We start from the raw sequence: 20,187 nt of genomic DNA on the forward strand, positions 1-20,187 counted from the left end.
ATATGATATGTAAGTGACCTGTGCAGCTTTATTGTAGGCATTTCCTCGAGCGAGAATGACGTCGACTGAAACTGTCTGTCATACACCACGCCCACCAAAAGGGTACCCTTGTTAGTGGAAACGCAAGCCTGATAAAGGTGACCCGTACCAAACCGAACCAAACCGTACCGTACCGGTCAGTGGAAACGAGCCATAAGTCAGTCCTCACTTTTGCTCCTGCGACAAAAACAGTGAGTGTACATAAATGCAGCATAGTGACACCATTAAATACAGAGACTTAAAATGATTAATTTAACACCTTTGTGCCCAATAATGGGTTTTATTTCTGTCGTCTTCACGATCGTAGGCAAATCGGATCTTCTAAGTGAATCGGTTGAACTAGTTCACCAAATCAAACTGAATTGATTCTCGTCTTCAGTAAGCACTCCTATCCAGAAACTACTTACTTTTTAAGATGCCTAATATCCCCATCTTAAAATAAACCAATAAATACTGAGTTATTCAGTTATTAGAACAGTGCACTGAGATCAGATTTGAGAAGCCGTGATCCGATAATACTCCACATGCATGATTCAGTGAACCGAACACAAACAGTACATGACAGACTACTGTGACTGAAGCAAACTTGGAACAACTGCAACGCGAGTAAACCAAGGGCTTAAATGAGAGGATCTGGCGAAACTCAAGTTTATTTTATAACAGAAAATCGTAATGGATTTTAAAGAAGTGAATCATGCTTCAGTTGGATTGCAAATCTCAATTGTAAGAAGCTTTTCAGATCACGCTGATGTTTTAACTTACTTAAATTAAGATTACTGACTACATATTTTTGGTATGTTGAGTCCAAACATGGGAAGATTGTCACAAAAGATCTGGTTTGTGTTAAAGATTCGAACTTAATCTCATGATTTGACCCATCACTACTGTGTCTAATCTCAAGAGCAGCCTTGCACACATTTTACTTAAGGGTGCTATCTTGTGGGCTATTGTATTTGAATTTAAGGATGGTTAGATGGTAGTGGTAGATGACAGTGGTCCTATCCTCTGAATAAATGTTTCAAAAAATGTTTGTTTTGTTGAGTTTTATTATACAATATTTATTCTGATGACTTTGAATCTTGCACCTAACAAATATCCTTGTTTACAAACTAAAACTAAGCAATTTCAAAATATAGACACTAATAAAAACTAGTAAATCTACCTCTAATCTACCAATTAAAACTCACTGAATTTGAAAAAAAAAAACTAAAAACTATTATAACCTTGTAATTATAATTATAATTATAATTATAACCTTGATGTGTATATATTAACATGTTATGTATTTAATTATTTTGAATTTACATAATACATTTATTTGATTTTTCAATTTCCATGTTGAGTAAAACATGGACTTTTGCCGTTGCGTTAAAGTTTATGCTGTATTTTGATCATCTTGTTCACGGTTTATTTCAAATGCTGTTTCAAGTTTAAAAATAGTCTGGCTTTTTGAAACTCATCTTGAGACCCCCTGCATTCTCTTGTTCTGTTATGCTCCAGTTGTGTTTTTGAACCTCTCGTTTTTGCTCCATTTGTGAATGCAAGAATGCATCTCATCTAAAAAGCCCTTAAGAAATACATCTGCTTGTCTTACAGCCAATAAATCAGCTAGTGACTCAGGCAGCGCGCTGACCGCTGAGTTTTTATGTATGTTTTCCCTAATATGTCTTCTGATCAGCTGAAGTTCAGCTTCAAGAAATATAAATGAAAGAAGACTGAAAAACAAGGCTGTCTGGAACGAGAACCTGTAGTTATTTGTGCATATAGAGCAACGCATAAGGGGGTGGTGTGTAGTTGCCGGGCAGTGATTGACTCTTCATGGTTTCTCCCTGTGGAGACAGACTGTTACATAATGAAACAAGCTGCTCCAGGCTGAATGCAGGCCTTATTTCCGACAACACAACTGCCTACACACTCCTCCTCTCATCTGCTTAGCATACACACCTTAAGCCTCTAGCTCTGAAGCAGCATGTACATACATAATAAATGCACACGTTCACTCTTGCTGGGGCATGCAGTGAACTAGTCGGTGGGTTTCTTGAATGACAGGTCAACTAATTGCTCTCAAGGATCCGGTATTCTGGTGCACCTGCTCCGATTAGATGTGTTAGTTTATGTAAGATGTGTTAAGAAACAGCTTCGGGGTTGGCAGGCAACATGAAATGCAATTTTATGAGTAGACATTTAACACTGGAACACCCAGAATTCTATAAGTACCAGAATAGCCATAGCATGCTATATCAATTTGAAAATTTGACACATCATGTTTACAGTACATTTGAAGTAGTGCTGCATCATTTTAGCATAAATATAGCAATGTGTACATCCGCAATAGTCACATTGCAGGATATCATAATTTTGAGTCTGAATTATAGTTGACCAGGAGATACAGAGTTGTATTTAATCACTGTGTTTAGACAGAATTTATACAAAACAAAAAAATATTTTAGAATTTTGTTTCTTGTCCAAATACTTTAAAAGCGAAAACAAGATTTCTTACCCCACTGGCAGAAAATTTTACTAGTTTCAGTGGAAAAAAATCTTAATTTTGACTTATTTCTTATTTAAGTTGAAAACAAACCCATATTTTTACTTGATCTTAGAATTTTTCAAATATTTGGACTAGAAACAAGACAAAAAGTAAGAAAAGCATTTTGTTTGCATTGTAATCATTTCATTTCTGTACATGAATACTGTTAGACTTCCCAGAAAACCTAGTGGTATCTTGTGAAAATATATTCATATCGCAATATTTATCGCAGAACAATAAATATAGCAATATCAGATATTTGAAATAGCATGCAGCCCTAATTTGACGCTTCTACTGAAATTTTCAATCTAAGCTTTGAATGTCTATCATCCTATTTTGTGAAGTTATTATCCTAAATATACTGTCTTTTTCTAATAATTTTTAATAATATATATTATAAACTATAAAAAAGTGTTGTTGAAAGACATGTCTAAAGTATTTGTTATCAGAAAGTTATGTTTTTTGCCACAGATGCATGCTAATTGAAAGGCATGGGGAAAAGTAGCCGACTGATATGTTGTGAATTTAATGGTTTGGGTCATTCAAGGTAGAACTACTCAGAACTCTTGTGTTTTGTAATTTTAATAAAATATTAATATTAGAATGAAATAGACACGTTTAGAAAAAGTCAGAGTACCATAGTTATATGGTTTTTATTTTAACAAACGTATTATATTATAAATTATAATTTTTTTAATTAAATGGTCAAAATGATCTATAGGTTGTTTCAGTCTTAAGACTGATTTATACTTCTGCGCCAAGCGTATGTGTATGGTTCGGCGCAGTCTTCGCGTGGTTGTATAGCCCTCAGAGTGGCTAACGACACTTAGTGCAAGTTCTGTGATTGGTCAGTTTGGAGGCTGTGATGAGTGTGGGCGCTACTGAGAGCCGCAAGCTTGTTGGAGTGTCGAGTCCAGTGAAGGAGCTCCAGATGGAAACTGTTGTTTTGTGTCGTTTACCTCATGATTAAAGTTGTTGCACGTCCACTGGTTCCGCCTCTGGATGAGCAAGTTTTATCTACTTGTTTCGTTCAGAAAAAAAAAAAAACATACGTGAAGAAACTTGACACAGAGGAACATAAAAACATACTTCCAGCTAGTGTTTCGGAAGCATTATTGTAGCGCAACACAAACAGCATGCAGAAGTATAAATACATGACTACAGGCAAGACGTGCCGTGATTCACACTGATCACTCGATGCAGAAGTATAAATCAGCCTTTAAAGTGCACATATTATGCCTTTTTTCATAAGATGTGAAGCAAATCTCTGATGTCACTAGAATGTGTCTGTGAAGTTTCAGCTCTAAGAACCGTCACTTAGCATTTATTATAACTATTATTACAAATGTGCCCCTATTTGGGTGAGCAAAAACACACTGTTTTTGAGCATGTCCCTTTAAATGCAAATGAGCTGCTGCTTTCCAAAAGAGGGCTATGCCTTTACATATTATTCTGGTACTCCAGAAGCAATACAACAAGCAAATCTCATGCATTCACCAGCATGTTCTGCTTTGTTCCTATGTGCTGACCTTTGCTAATAAATGTTACGTTATTAGTTCAATACTTATTTTTACGTAAAATCTTAGGTCTAGTAATTAATTATTCACTGCATAAATAAATGTCCATTCATGCTTTGTTTTTCGAGTGAGAATCTTTGTGATAAATTAAGAACATTGCTTCTGACTTAAGTCATCATTGTCTCTGACTGTATACACTGAGATCAGAGCTCAGCATATAAGTACATTCAGGGAGGAAACTTCTCAAAAACTTTCTCAAAATTTGTTGACTTCTTTGGGATATGAGTATTAGACGGTGGTATGGACCTATCCATCAGAAACAGCATTGAAATAACCCTTGTTGGTGTAGCAAAAATATAGTACTTTACCAACATTTTTCTGTAAATTTTCCTACAAAACTTAAATTCAACCACAGTGTCCTCGGTGGCTCAGACTTTGGAGACCTTTATGATCGTAAAACAAGAAAACCAAAATGGCAGACTTCTTCAGAAGGTAATGTATAATAAGATCCCCCTTCTACATCACTGAGCAAACTCTGAATGGCTTTTTTTTACATGCTTGCAGAGAAAGTACCATAGTTACTTGTTTTTCATATTTTCTGATTATTGAGTTGGTATCCAGTTATAGCACTTAAATGCTGAAAACTCAGATTTTAATGACAAGTTCCTTTTTTAAAAAATGTAAGAGACTTTTTGGGAAACAGCTGTTGTGTTTTGCTGAATGTGATCTGGTGGTGCTCTAAGTTCTTGCTGTTGAGATTAAGTGCTTGATTGTTTCAGTCTGGTTAGGTAATGTAGATGAGAGCTCCTTCAAATCACTTGGCCAATGGAGAGAAAGCCAAACTCATTATGATGGAATAAGCAGGCAGTGGCACATCCTTAGAGGAACACTTGGACTGCTTTTCAAACTACTGGGATCTTTCTGAGGGAAAATTTGGAGCTATTCCAGATTTGGCTTTATTTGCCGTGCTTCAAGGCTGTGTTTTGGTGATGCAATGAATATATTGTGTATGTGTGTATATATATATATATATATATATATATATATATATATATATATATATATATATATATATATATATATATATATATATATATATATATATATATATATATATATATATATATTAGGAACGTGCACAATTATTCGATTAGTCGAACGCATCAGTGACGATCGAGCATGAAAACAATGATTGATTGGCTCTAAAATTAAATTCCTTTTATTCTTTCTGATTGGTTAGGGTGGTAGTTTGATATTTGATTGGTTATGGCTGCAGGGCATTGCGATCTAGAGGCGAGACCTGAGCGCAGATAGAGTATAGGGGGTCACACACCAGAAGCGTCGCGCCACGGCCCACGCAGCATCATGCATTTTAGAATTCTAAACGTATTTTTCTATCAGGGTGCACAGCAGTGCCCAGCAACGACTCGGGACACTTCATATTTCTGCCACGCCACAGAGCGCCATCTGAATAGTTTCATTTGAAAAACCATGCGAATATGCTCGTCTGGTGTGTGATACTTTCAGCTGTCATGTGCGCGCTGTGTCTTGACACTCTTGTCGGCGAGGACTACGGTATGAGTGATGTTTCACCGGATGACACCAAAATCGAAAGCTACTTCAGGGAGCCATGCATCTCTCTAAACCCGGATCCTTTGTTGTAGTGCAAAGTAAATGAGTCTCGATTTGCAAGGCTAAGCACCCTTGCCCAGTGGTACCTGGCTGTTCCTGCAACTTCTGTGCCTGCTGAGCGCTTTTTTCCACCGCCGGTCTAATTTTAAATCAACTTTGCACTCTGCTTTCATCGGAGACTGACTGATTTTTTTAAATAAAAATATGTATTCCTTCCTTATGTGAAGTTTTATTAGCCATGCATGGTAAAATATTCAGGCTGTTTTTGTTTTTAAGTTTAAGCAGAATAGTTAAATTAGGCCGGCTTTTTTTTATTTACCTCCACCGACTGCTCATTTTGGTTAAATAACAAAGAAATGTTATTTAACCCAATCTTGAAGTTTTATAGCTGTGGTAAAAAATATTCAGGGTATTTTTATTTTAAGTTTACGCAGCCAAGTTATGCCAGCTTCCAATTTTAGTTAGGCTAAGTGCTACTTAACAGTCGTTTTGGCTAAGTTTTGGTGAAACTTATTTTTGCAAACCTTTTACAAAAAAACAAAACACTTTTTTGATCCACATCTGTTGTGATGCTGCTGGAGTATAATTATTATTTGGTATAAATGTCAGTTGAATAAAATAACTGAAATGCAGAGTATCATGTGTGTTTTTATCACTTTTATAAACTTTCACTATTAAAAAAAATGTTAATGTTGCAATTATGTGCGTGTAATAAGCCAGTAGTTAATAGCATTAATTGTGACTTAAACTAAAGTGTTTTACTAAAGACCCTTTCAAAAACATCAAAAAGACCCTGAATTTTTGAGCGGTGGTTCAAATAACACCAATCCAAACAACTGAAAAATGATATCCACAGAAGTGTGTACAATCTCTATTATTCCTCTGTATGTGATAAAATCAAGTTAAAAAGCACATCTGTTTGAAAAGGACTCCAGCAAAAGCATGTGTGATGTTTATTTATCCGCCGTTGTCTGTTTTCCCGTCTCATGCTGTGGTGGACTCTGGGAGGGGGTGGTTTTTGGTTCTCTTCACCTCTCCCTCCCGCTTCAGGATCAGGGTGGAGGGCCGTTTCCTCCCTCTGTTTCCCAGGCCTCGCCTCCCTCTGTTTTCCAAAGGCAATCTCAATCTCTCCCTGCCATTAAAGCACAGCCTCGACACAGACTGCTCTTTAAAGTGACATCCTCAACTCCACCGCCTATCATTTCTTCCAGATCCTGTTCACTTATCTCTCCACTTTTAGCGACGTCTGGTCCATTAAGGGCTAAAATCTAGTTTAATGCGGCTGGATCTGCGTTATACATTGGTTTGGTTTCTCAATGTGCGTCATTCGCCGATTGTCTTTTCAAAGGTTTGGATGATTCAGATTGTGGATATACATTAGCCATCAACGGGAGCAGCTCTTTTTCTGGCGGTGGTGATTTTTTTTTTCTTCTGGGTTTTACACTTCTCATGTACTCGGCAAACTGGAAGTTCTCGCACTTTTGGAGTTGTGAGACTGGCTGTTCCTCGGTTTTCCATCTGAGCTGTTGTTGGATGTAGGGTCATGTTCAGACAAATTGGCCTCTAGGATTTTAAACGTATCATTTGTGCTTCGTCATTTTTATTTGATTTTTGGAGACGTCAACAGGAAGGAAAGCTTGTATGGCTTGCTGCTTTCAGACAAGATGCCATCGTAGCTGGAGTCCAGGTATAGACTGATACAAAAACACATTTAGTAATGGGGAAGTCTTGTACAAGTGTTCAATCCTTATAGACATTGTTAATTTGGACTGTGTTAATTAGAAAAATCTAACATTGATATTTTGTTATTCTGCGATTCTATAATGCGATATGAATACAAATAATTCAACAAAATTAAATGTTATTATAGTTATAAATTATGCAATTTCTTATGTCTTGATTGCGTTTAAATTCCTCATACAGTCACAGACCTCAAAATTAGCTTTCAGACAAGATTCTTTCATAGCTGGATTTCAGGTATAGACTGATAAATAAATACATTTAGTAATGTGGGAAGTCTTGTGGAAGTGATTAATACTTATGGACATTGTTCATTGGCTGTGTTAATTAGAATAATCTAACTTTGTCATATTTTGTTATTCTGCAATTCCATCTTGCGAAATAAATACAAATAATTCAATGAAATTAATTGTTATTATAGTTAGAAATGGCGCAATTTCTTACGCTGGAATGCTTCAAATTCCTCATACAGTCACAGGCCTCAAAAACACATGCAAATGATGAATCATAATCCAGACCCAACATTGCATATCCTGCGACGTGACTATAGGGTTTATTCAGAAGTAAGCAGAAGGACTTTTAATTTTCAGTAAACTGGGTCAAGCGCTTCCGGTAAACTGTATGCAGTAGTGTTGCATGGTTTACTGGTACTATGGTAGTATCGTGATACTATGGCTTCAAAGTACTGGCAGTGCCATTGTAGTTTGTAAACAGTAGTATCATCATTAATGGTTTATCTACAATAGATATACAATGGAAGAGTCACTAAAATGCTCACACGTTTGTGCAACAATTTTATTTGTGTGTAGAGGCCTTTAAGGTTGCAAAACTGTGTCGAATTTTATGGTAACCTATTGCACGTTTTCGAACGCTTCAGTTTGAACGCACATCTTAATCGCTTCATTTCTGTTCCTGTTAATATGATTTAGTAGCTACAACAACCAAGACAATCTTTTTAAAAATGACTCACAAAATGAAATTTTGAATTAGTTTGGATTGTTACCTGATAAAACCCAAAATAGCAAGAGGAAATATTGAAACAATTTTTGACTAACTCATATAGCCTAATTTTGTTGGAAAAATGCTCTTGTAACAAATTTCATTCGGTATAAGTTGTATCTTTATTTTAATGTATTTTTGTTCATCAGTTATCTACAAAATAAACAAAGAATGAAAAAATGTTAGGTGAAGTAGGGTTCAAATAATACTTTTTGGCCTTGAGAGAATTCTGAATTACATTCAAGTAGGCCTGTTATAACATAAAATATAGTATTTGTCCATTTTCTTTATAATTTGAGTTATGAATTACAGTATCACAATACTACTAGGTATCGTGATACTTCAACTGGTACAGTATCTTAAGATTAATTTAATGGTATCGTGATAACCCTAGAATACAGTTATAAAATCAGCGTGTAAGGTCTGTTTTGTTTAAAAATCAGTGATCTACACTGCCTGATTGATATATAAAGTGGGTCTCAGATTGTACAAGAAGCACTGCATTAAATTACATTTTTCCATGCCATCTCTTTAAAATATGAACATTTATTTTACCACAATATTTTCAATGGAGCTTCTGCGCTAGCCTGCTGATCCTGCCAGCATGCGTGTGTAAGAACAACTAAATGAATGCTGAAGTCTATTTAACTGATTGTATTTTAATTCCATTACAACTTCTATGCTGTATAAGGAGCCTTATAAAATAAAAAAAAGTCACATTAACCGTTCAACGGAAGTTTATCAGTATGGGAAGAAATGCTAGCTGTGCAGTTGCAAATGATCATATTATGATATCAATGCTGAAACAAAATATTTTGCAGCAGTGTTAATGTAACAAGCATAATTTTGGCAAAAAAACAACAACTATATATTCGATTGAATTTTTAATGTTTTACCCTCACTTCCTTTCATTCTAAATTAAATTTCCTCAGTGAAACCAATTAAATATGGAATATTTCATCATCAGTGCAATTTAAGAAAAATATCATCATTATTCATGAAATTGTGTATTTTTGTAAGTGTAAAATTTGTAAGGTTTGGCTTTTTTCTGGCCTAAGTAGCAAATAATCAAAGAGTAGCTGAGCAAATTAAAATGATGTAATAGCAATTGTGTGCTGTGTGTTGCTATGGATATTAGAGGTTTCTGATACTGAGCAATTTGTGTGAGTGATGGTTTATACATGGTGTATGTGGGATCAATATGTGGGTTGCAGGTGTAGATTTTTTACACACAACAAGGGTCTGACAGGACATCCTGTGTTCACCGGGCTTTGTTACACACCTGCTACTTTTACAAGTGACGAGTATAAGGTAGTGTCTTAAGTAGTGATCTGAAAAGACAACAAGCTCAAATGATGCTCTGTACCAGAAACTACGGTAAAAATCTAGTCTTTACAAAATAATTTGACATACTGTAGATTATCTTTAGCTAACAGTAACTACTCCATTAATGACGATATGTTTCGTTGTTTTCGTTGTTTATTTTGTTGAGGTTTTATTATACAGATTTTTTGTAATAATTATTACAAAGTTGTAATATTATCTAAAATAATCTTTCAACAAGGCTGAATTTATTTGCTTTTACAGTAAACAATACTGTATTTCAGATCATTTACTCTTTTATAAATTGATTAAAATTGACAAGATCATAAAATATGAAAATAGCAACATTAACTAAATTAGAATGAATTAAGCAGCTTTTAAACATTTGATTGCTGAATTATTATTCAGAATTTAAGTTTTACATATCAAAATCTGCATATTAATATTTAACAACATGAAAATATTACTCTAAAAAGTTTTTAAAAGCAAATCAATTCTATTTACTTGCATAGTTTTACTTGAAATGCTAAATAATTATTGAGTTTTTATTTATTTAAATGGTCGTGCCCAACTGAGCCTGGTTTCTCTCAAGGTTTTTTTTCTTCATTTCCGCCTTTAGTGAAGTTTTTTTTCCCTCTCCGCTGTCGCCACTGGCTTGCATGGTTCAGGATCTCTAGAGCTGCGCATCGTTGGATTTGCTCTTCAATATTTGGACTCTCAGTAGTGATTATTAAACCACACTGAACTGAGCTAAACTGAACTGAACTTAAACACTACAAACTGAACTACACTGTTCCTATTTACTGTGACCTTTTATGTGAAGCTGCTTTGACACAATCTACATTGTATAAGCGCTATACAAATAAAGGTGAATTGAATTGAATTATACTTTTAAAATATGCATTATTTGCAAAAAATATTTTACTTATTTTTACTTGAACTAAAAAGGAATTAATCTTTGTTTAAAAATGTTTAATATATATTTGGGCCCAAATTTAACTGAAAGACTAATTTAACTTTTTTTTTTTTTTAAATTGGTAATACATTACTTTAACAACTATAAATAAAAGATGTGTATTTTTAAGCTATTGTTTCTCCAAATGCCAGAACAAGAGTCTTTTTAAAGGTACAGTATGTAAGATTTACACAGAGTGGTTGAACTAGGTATTGCATTCACACACAAGGGCAGGTTGCCAGATTGACAACACCAACAGGAGCGTTCACTTGGCATGTTTCTTAAATATCTGCAAACATATTATAGCGTTTTTATGCTTTAGAAGAGTCAAAAACTTACATACAGCACCTTTAACTGTCCTCACCCTAACGTACCTCTCCTCATGAAGCTCTTTATAGGATGCTCAGTGTCTTTATCATTGTACAGAGGAAAGTACAGTTCATCACATCCGTCTAAAGCTCAAAGCCATTTTCAGCACCTATTAAATGGGCCAGAGATGTGTGATAGTGAGTCCTTTGGCAGTGCTGGACAGTGAGGAATGTGAGCGTTTCACAGATCATACTGAGATGTGATGGAGCTCCGCAATGGGGATCTGCTCGTCTTCTCACTACAGCCTCCAGAAAACACTCTGCGCTGGGGTCTAAAACAATACTGACTCACTTGAGGCTCAGCAGTTTAGTATGTTTTGATACTGAGGTTGGAGAAGGATTGTGGTGTCAAGTATTTCGTGCTTGAGGGCGTCTTTGGATCCAGACCAGCGCACAGGACGCAGCTGCATATGTGGGACAGTGTGTTTGGCATGTTTCGTTTGATGAGAATAAATATGACATGCTATAGAGATGGATCATGATGGTTAAATAGTCATATTACAGTGATTATTGGTCAATAACAGTCATTTTTGATCAACAGATTTCCTGTAGTTTTAGTGAGAAATAGGAGTATTGTTATTTTTTTCATATCACTTTATTTTAAAGAAACACTCCACTTTTTTTGTTTATAGTCTCATTTTACAAGTCGTCTAGAGTTTAACCATTGAGCTTTATGACTGATCTCTTGGTCTGGTGGGAGACCTTTTAGCTTAGCTTAGCATAAAGCATTGAATCTGATTAGACCATTAGCATCTCACTTTAAAAAATGTTTTGATAAGTTTCCAATTTAAAGCTCGACTCTTCTGTCGTTACATTGTGTACTAAGACTGACATATCAAGCTTTTTTTCAAAATGGCTAGCCACTAAACTCTAATTCCTGCTCAATAATAAGGGAGCTTTTCTGCAGTATCATGGCTGCAGCAGGCACAATAATATTATGCTGTGGACTATTTTCAGGCACTACTTATCATTGTGCCTGCTGTAGCCATGGTATGGCAGCAAAGTTACTTGATTATTATGTTGGAATGGAAGTATAGTTCCTTGCCAAATTGACCTAGAAAATAGCAAGTTTTCATTTTCCCTGATGCTAATGGTCTAATCCGATTCAATTATTTATGCTAAGCTAAAGAGCTCCTGACAGATCCAAAGATCAGATTAATGTGTTCAAAAAAGTAGTAATGAACAATTATGTATACTTGGGTCACTTGTAAAATAAGCTTATTTTCAAAAGAATAAAATAAAATTGAGTGTTCCTTTTTAAGGTTCAATTCTCACTATCAGCAAACCATTATCTCTTCCTTTTGCCTCTATAAACTCCTAATTCGCAACTTAGTAAAAAGTTAGCTAGGTAGCTAGGTCGCTAGGACCTAGTTAGCTAGGTCGAAAGCATCGTGATTTTAACATTATTGCATGGTATGGTTAAAAGCAAAAACTGCCGTAGTAAAAATTTGCCTGTGTAATTGTGAAGCATAAAGACAGCTAAATGAAATGTATTTAATGCGAATTAAACAGAAAGCACATGTCATTGTTGAAGATTGTTCCCATACTTCTAATATAAAATTTCAACTTTTTTCAATCAAAAGATGTTTTAGGCAACCTCAAGTAAAGAAAAATGTGCTAAACGGCCATTAGAATTTTAACTACTGGTTTTAGGTATTAATAGGATTAATTGAGTTTTTAAATGGGGTTTTTGTGATAATATTGAATGTATTTGTGTTGCTTGTTTTTTGTGATATACGCAATGTGAACTCTGATGTGGAGAAGCCAAAGATGAAAGAAATGAAAGAAACAAACACACAAAACAAACTAAATTGAGTTAAAGTTACTCAAGTTAATGAGAAACTCAAAGGATTAATTAGGTGATGATTGAACACTGATGATGAACATCTGCAGTTAATAATAAAAAACATCGAAGAGAAACACAAAACTACAACTGACTTCAGTCACAACCTTAATTAAATCAGCTGAAATATAATACATCTCTCAAAATCTCAGCAGAGAATCATTAAGCAACTCCACAAACAGCAGCTTTATTCATTACCAACCTGTTTGCCCTTATTTAAAGAAGGACCAATACTCTCTGAACTAAGTATATGTTACTCAGAGGATTTTGCTGTAAAGAAAGAAAGAAGAAAAGTAGTTTCGGTATTGGTAGGATAAATAGGTTGAATGTTAGGCAGAATATGTGCTGAAATACTAATAAACAGTCAATATGTTAATAACAATCATGCTAGAAAGCAGCTAGTTAATAGTATAAACTGGGCTCTATAATTAACTGTTACAAAAAATATCCATATTATAGACCATTTTGAGGGGTGTAACCAAAAACAGTGGTCCCAACGGATTTCCTGTTTTACATTTTTAATTTCTATATCTTTTTGAGAATCCTAAAAGAGCCACATATTGATAAATATGTTATGATAGCTGTTTTAACATTGTTATGATTGAATTGCCTCTTCTTACAGTTATGAAATACTTTGATAACCAGCAGGAAATGTTAATGGACCAATGACATCACCACACCTAAATGGTCTATATGTAATGGATCATAAAATACTTTAACTTCCACTCTTAAGAATATTTTCTTTTTGCATCTAAATGTGAAACAAAGGATTGGATTCAGAGCAGTGCACAGGACACAGCTGCATATATAGGACAGTGTGTTTGGTCTGTTTCATATGATGTTACGGTTCATTCTGATGTGGCACGCTATGTCTAATATGCTTGCATAAACATGAAGTTACGTAAACCATCTGACCCAAGGCCTGTTGGAGCCATTGATACGGCCGTGTTTGACGTGTCTCTGTCTCTCCTCCAGATGATGAAGTTGAGCACCAGCACAGCACCATGGGCAGTGAAGGGGGCACGGCAGGGGATGGCACTCCTCCTCCCAAACGTAAGGGAAAGTTCTCTACCCTGGGGAAGATCTTCAAACCCTGGAAGTGGAGGAAGAAGAAAAGCAGCGAGAAGTTTAAGGAAACTTCAGAAGGTCCTTTGTTCTCTTCTCTGCATGTTTGTGTTAGAAATTGGCTTTCCTTTCCTTCACTTTTTTCTTAAATCACAGCCTGTTTGTGAATGTTTACTTTCCTCTGCTGCTGATATGAGTGTTGTTTTCTCAGATGTTTTGAGGAATATTGTTACAGTTTCAATATACCTTTGCCTTGTGGTTCTCAACAGGTCTTATAATATTTTGTCTAAGTGAAAATAGAGTCATTTAGAGAATTAATTTACTATTAATTTATTATTATTATTAATATTATTATATGTTATGTTGTTATTTATTATTATATGTATTTGTTATATGTGTTAGTTAGTTAGTTAGTTAGTTAGTTAGTTAGTTAGTTAGTTAGTTAGTTAGATGGTTAGTTAGTTAGATAATTATAATAACTAGTTAATCAGTTTTTTTGAGAGTTGGTCCAAAAGAAAACTTAATTTATTGTGATTTTACTCCACCAAATGCTGAATTTTTAATTCTCTCCTAGAGTGAAATCATTGGTGTTTTGTCTAAATTAATATAAACATGTCTATAAACATGGCATGTTTTTGTTGTACTCTGCAAATATGTTTTTAATGACAACATTTTTATTTTAAATTAGAAAATTATGTATTGAATATTTTACAGAATAAAACATTAAGTATGCTTTATGTAAATCCAAAGAATTTGCCAATATATGTATGATGTTTGTCAATATTAATCAATATAAGAATAAATCAGAGCTGTGGTGTCACACAATAAACTTGACATTTCATCATAGATATCTATATCTATATATGCATATATATATTTAAGTGGTCTCTCTTCTTTTTGAAGTGGTTTTTCCCCAACTTTAGCATAAAAACATACTTTGGGCTGAAATGCTCTTACTGTTCAAATATTTCAGAAATAATTCAGGTATTGACATGGATTTTTACAATGTAAGTTTGTCCAGTGGTCCTTAGCTGGTTTTACTTCAAGACTTGATATCTGATCAAATGTTGACCTAACTCAGTACTAAAAATATTAGTGTAAAAAATATTAGCCTGAATCCATGAGCACTGAGTGCATTTGTCTTGTAATGTCTTTGCAGGAGATCTAATAATCATTGGTTCAAAACCTTTGAGTTATGGGAAAACCATGTGCAAACATGAGTTTGCCGTTTTTAGATATATATTGTTTTTGTTCCCTCCACAGTTTTGGAAAGAAAGATGTCGATGAGGAGGCCAAGACAGGAACTGATCGAACAGGGAGTGCTCAAGGAGCTTCCTGACAATGGTAGGAAAGAAAAATGTGTCTGCGTGTGCCTACTAAACCATATTTTATACCCTGAAATATGCTCAACTTGGCTAAACCTTTTTTGGTCATATCCACCATTACTAAAAACTTCATGATGTTGGTTTGTAAAATGGTAATAAATTAAGCAAGATTTCTTTTAAGGTTATTGTTTGGATACTGGATTTATTTGTAGCTGCTACTAAGGAACACTTTTTAAACACTGCCAGTTTATTTTTGGAAATGTTTTGTATTTTTTTCACCATGCCCAGAATCCATAACAAAAATACAATTATATTTTTAATGGTTGAGAATTATCATGTTTCCTACAATTTCCAACAAAACCAACAGTTGTGCCATAATATTTTTTTGATCTGCCATTTTTTGTTCAGCTGTAATATTTAGTCAAACCATGCAGTCAATACATCAGATACTGTTTTAATACACAACATTTCTGCTATTGTATAAAATAAAAAGGCTTAAGAAAATGTCTTTTTAAACAATGTTATTCAATTAAATACATTGGCACGTAACAAAATACATTTGCTGGTTATAAAAATGACTAAAATTAACTAAAGTCTTTCTTCTTTGAGGACTGGGTATGGCAAACTAATGGATGCTTACAGTGGTGGAAAGAGTACTGAAAAATCATACTCAAGTAAAAGTACCGTTACTTGCCTAAAAATTTATTGCAAGTAGAGTAAAAAGTATCGGTTGTAAATATTACTCAAAGTATGAGTAAAAACTAGCCCTTTCAAAAGTACTCAAGAGTAGTGAGTATTACGATGTTAAAAGCTGATGCGTTTACATGTAATTTGTGGATGTGTGTAAACGTAACATTCTGTAATGCATCTAGTTATTGCCCAGCAGGCGCACAACGTCATAAGATGTTATTATTAGGTTAGATTTAGGTTGTGACGTCAGGTGACCAAAATTCAACATCCAGCCAGCGTCTAAGGACAACATTATTTTTATGTCCAATAATAATGTCAAATGACATTAATGTTTGGTCGATTTTAGGTTGTTAGAAAGAAACCCAAATGATAAATGTCAATAGTGGTAACGTCCACACAACGTCAAGCCGTTACATCATTAGACGTTGATATTTGGTTTGTTTTAGGTTGGACATTGACGTTGGCCTGATGTTGAGTTCTGATGTCAGCTCGATTTTCATTTCCGAACAAAATGCAACGTCCCCATGACGTTGGGGTACAACGTCAATCTGACGTCTTGTTGACATCTTGTGCCTGCTGGTTGTTTAAGGCTGTTTCGGTCATCATACAGTAAACATCCATCATCTTGTCATCGGTGACATGCATCTAAACAGTTTCTGGGTCAATGCGTGTAAAGACTTTGGATATCTTCTTGGACACTTTTAATGCTTCCAAACAGTCCGCTGCAATTATAAATCGCCCATGTTTTGAGGTAGTTCATTATGATGCGATTTACCTTCTATGTGTGATTTGATTGGACTAGCAGGACTGATTTTTCGAATCCCTATAGACAAGAAAAAATAAAGTAGTGACTGCAGGTTGAAGGAAAGTAGTGGAGTAAAAGTACAGATGCAGCACTAAAAATGTACTTAAGGGAAAGTAAAAAGAAAACATTTTTAAAACTACTTAGTAAATTACAATTCCTTAGAAAAACTACTTGATTACAGTAATTTGGGTATTTGTAATTAGTTACTTTACACCACTGGATGCTTATTACGTTATACAAACTAGTGATGTGACTTATATCACTAGCATTGGATCATTGAACATACAGTTGAAGTCAGAATTATTAGCCCCAGAATTATTATTATTAGAATTTTTTTCTTTCTTTCTTTTTATATTTTCCAAATGATGTTTAACAGAGCAAAGAAAATTTTTCAATATGTCTGATAATATTTTTTCTTCTGGAGAAAGTCTTATTTGTTTTATTTCGGCTAGAATAAAAGCAGTTTTTTATTTTTAAAAACCATTTTAAGGTCAAAATTATTAGCCCCTTTAAGCTATATATTTTTCGATAGTCTACAGAATAATCCATTGTTATACAATAACTTGCCTAATTACCTTAGCCTTTAAATGTCACTTTAAGCTGTATAGAAGTGTCTTAAAAATATCTAGTCAAATATTATTTACTGTCATCATGGCAAAGATACAATTAATGTTATTAAAAATGAGTTATTAAAACTATTATGTTTAGAAATGTGTTAAAATCTCTACGTTAAACAGAAATTGGGGGGGGAAAAACGGGGAATAATAATTCAGGGGGCTAATAATTCTGACCTCAACTGTATATGAATATGCAGACCCCTATGAGGTAGTCCGGTTTAAATGGACTTCACCAACAGCAAGCCCCCACATGTCGGCACCTGATTCGCTGCATCGGTGCGCTCTCATAATGAAGCCTGTTGGAAAGACAGCGGAGAGAAGAGACATATACAGTACAACGTCACAAAGAAAAACTCACTAATTTGTATTATTATTGTATTATTATTAATGTTTTATTGTTTTGATTATTAAAAGAAAAACAATACATAACAGTGATTATAAAAAATAAAATTAATGCATTTTTTTTTTATCATTAGGAGCAAATTATATTCACAGATTGTTGCCATACAACGATGTTTAAACCCCTTGTAAGAGTGATTTTTGTGTAATAGGTTCCCTGTAAAGGGATGAAAAACTTTTACTAACTCTTTTACAAACATTAGAAGATGCTTAGCTAAAAGTGCAGTCCTTGGTACTCCATAAAAGGCAATTCACTTGGTACTAGTGGTAAGCTCACACACCAGACTGTCATGAAAAGCATTTGCAGAGGCTAGTACTTTAAAGGTATTAATGTTGTAAATAATACTCACTTTTCATTTCACTTTAGAAGACCTAAATGAATTGTTAGGAGCTACTGGTATTAGTCTTGTTTTGCCTACATATGTTTTGAGTAATTTAGAGTAATTTAACTGAAAATATATATATTTTTTTGCAAATTATTGTTTTAAGGTAAGCTGTCAAACACTTTGAACAAATTTCAGAATATTTTCCGCTTTATTTTAACAGATTCATATGGTTCCTATATGTCCAATTGGTCTAAAAGCACCAATAGTTAAAGTGCCCAAATATGTATGTTGGACAGGGGATTTGCTTTTTTTTTGCTCCCACAGTGGTGTATTTCTCACATTCCTGTCATTGTGGTCTTTGAGGATGCTGAACATACCAACAGAAAAAAAAACTGGCGCCTCAGATAGAAAAACAAACATTGGGAGTGATTTCCCCCCTCGTTTACAAATGTGCAGCATCCATTACTGCTGAATCACAGTTCTGAGCTTCAGGGGCGGTTTTGATACATGTGCCATACTTTCACTTCAGCTCATCGCCCCTTTTCACGGTCGAGGCCGATAGACAGCTTCTGTGAGTTTGTATATCATCTCAGCTTCTCTTAATGTGGCACCAATCAGGGCAGCTGAGACAAATTCTGCAGTTTTCCAGACAGATGATGGGTGTAAATTTCAATTTAATACCTTTTTTTTTTTTTCTTTGACTCATATTTTGGGAAGGAAATGATGTGCAGTTTTTCTTAAGACAAGAAAGTGGAGCAAATTGTGCCCTGCAGCAAAAAGCTTTGAAAGTCATGCGCTGTGAACTGGCTGCTCAGGAGGCCTATTTATTTGAGAGCTGCTGCTGTAACCTCTGAGAGACGCGACCTGTACTTCAGAGCTTGTTTAAGATACAGGCTGGCGTTCATCTTTACCAGCAAGCTCATCCATGTTTGTCTATAACCCGATTTGAAAGGATTTTGCAAGCTTGTTCTCCTCAAATAAAAATGCAAATCCGAGTTTTCAAGGCTGTTTCTTCCAGAGAAATGATTATATTTGTTCAGTGTATAATGTCTTTAAAAGTGTAGTATGTTGTTTTGTCTGTGCTGGAGTGACATCGTTCACGGTTTACACAAATTTTAACTAGTGATAAAAATTCTTGTATGACTTTCTGAATAGTGACCTGGAGCTGTCATATTACAAAAAGCGCCATAGTTCACAACTTTTACTCTGAATTTTAATTGCTGTGAAGTCCATAAGAGCATCTTTTCTACATTTTCACAATTATAAGTCCAACTATGAGTTAAAATTTTAGTTTGATATAAATGAGCTTTCAGTTTTTTCCTGTTTGTTTTTTAGCACAAAATCTTGTTAAGTGGACTAATTTAATACTAATATATTAATATTAAAACAACAGTCCAAAGGCACAATCATGTAAATAAAAAAGAAAGTCTAAAAACCCTTTTATATCAGGAACTACTTTCTTCCGCCATTCATTCACCTCTGCAGCTATATAAATATATAAATATGCAAATGCAAAATATAACAAAGTTGGATGGATGGATGGATGGATGGATGGATTGATCTATCCTCTATCCACGGATGTGCATACGGATATATTTCCATGTTTGTATACACATAGATTTCCAAAGTGAAACCTCAAGTTTATCTTGTAACTCCACAGTGCTGTTGATTTATGCAAATATTGACAAACCTCATAAATATATTGTGAAATATTTAATATTCCGATTGTAAAAAAAATCTGTATAAAAAATGATTTTCATTGATTAAGCAGCTGAATGATCCTATTATTTGATAAGACGGGTGATAATCTGCGCTTCACCGGAGAGATTAGAGCTGCTGGATGTTAATTCATCAACTTCTCCCAAAATGCATAAATTTTAGTGGCTGTTTATTTGGGAGAAGAAAAGAGTAAATGTTTTAGTAACTTGTATCGTCTATATCTGATGTGAGTAAAAGCACTTTGTCCATTTATGTTTTAAATAATCATTATTGTCAATTCCATAGACTTTGGCGT

At 34.4% G+C, this 20,187-nt stretch overlaps 1 protein-coding gene across 6 annotated transcripts in view; it reads left to right on the plus strand.

Annotated features, from left to right (window-relative positions):
• The window catches only part of phactr4b (phosphatase and actin regulator 4b), an 82,670-nt gene that overhangs the window by 37,985 nt on the left and 24,498 nt on the right, over positions 1–20,187 (plus strand). For 5 of the 6 annotated variants that reach the window (XM_056474909.1, XM_056474910.1, XM_056474911.1 and 2 more), the window contains 2 exons: positions 13,922–14,092; positions 15,275–15,355. In XM_056474909.1, coding sequence (XP_056330884.1) covers positions 13,922–14,092; positions 15,275–15,355 — 252 coding nt within the window. Of the gene's footprint in view, positions 1–6,850; positions 7,406–13,921; positions 14,093–15,274; positions 15,356–20,187 lie in introns of those variants that run through there. The other variant, XM_056474908.1, reaches the window with a different exon arrangement.

This window comes from Danio aesculapii, chromosome 16, assembly GCF_903798145.1.
Source record: "Danio aesculapii chromosome 16, fDanAes4.1, whole genome shotgun sequence".
In the NCBI taxonomy this organism is placed as follows: domain Eukaryota; kingdom Metazoa; phylum Chordata; class Actinopteri; order Cypriniformes; family Danionidae; genus Danio; species Danio aesculapii.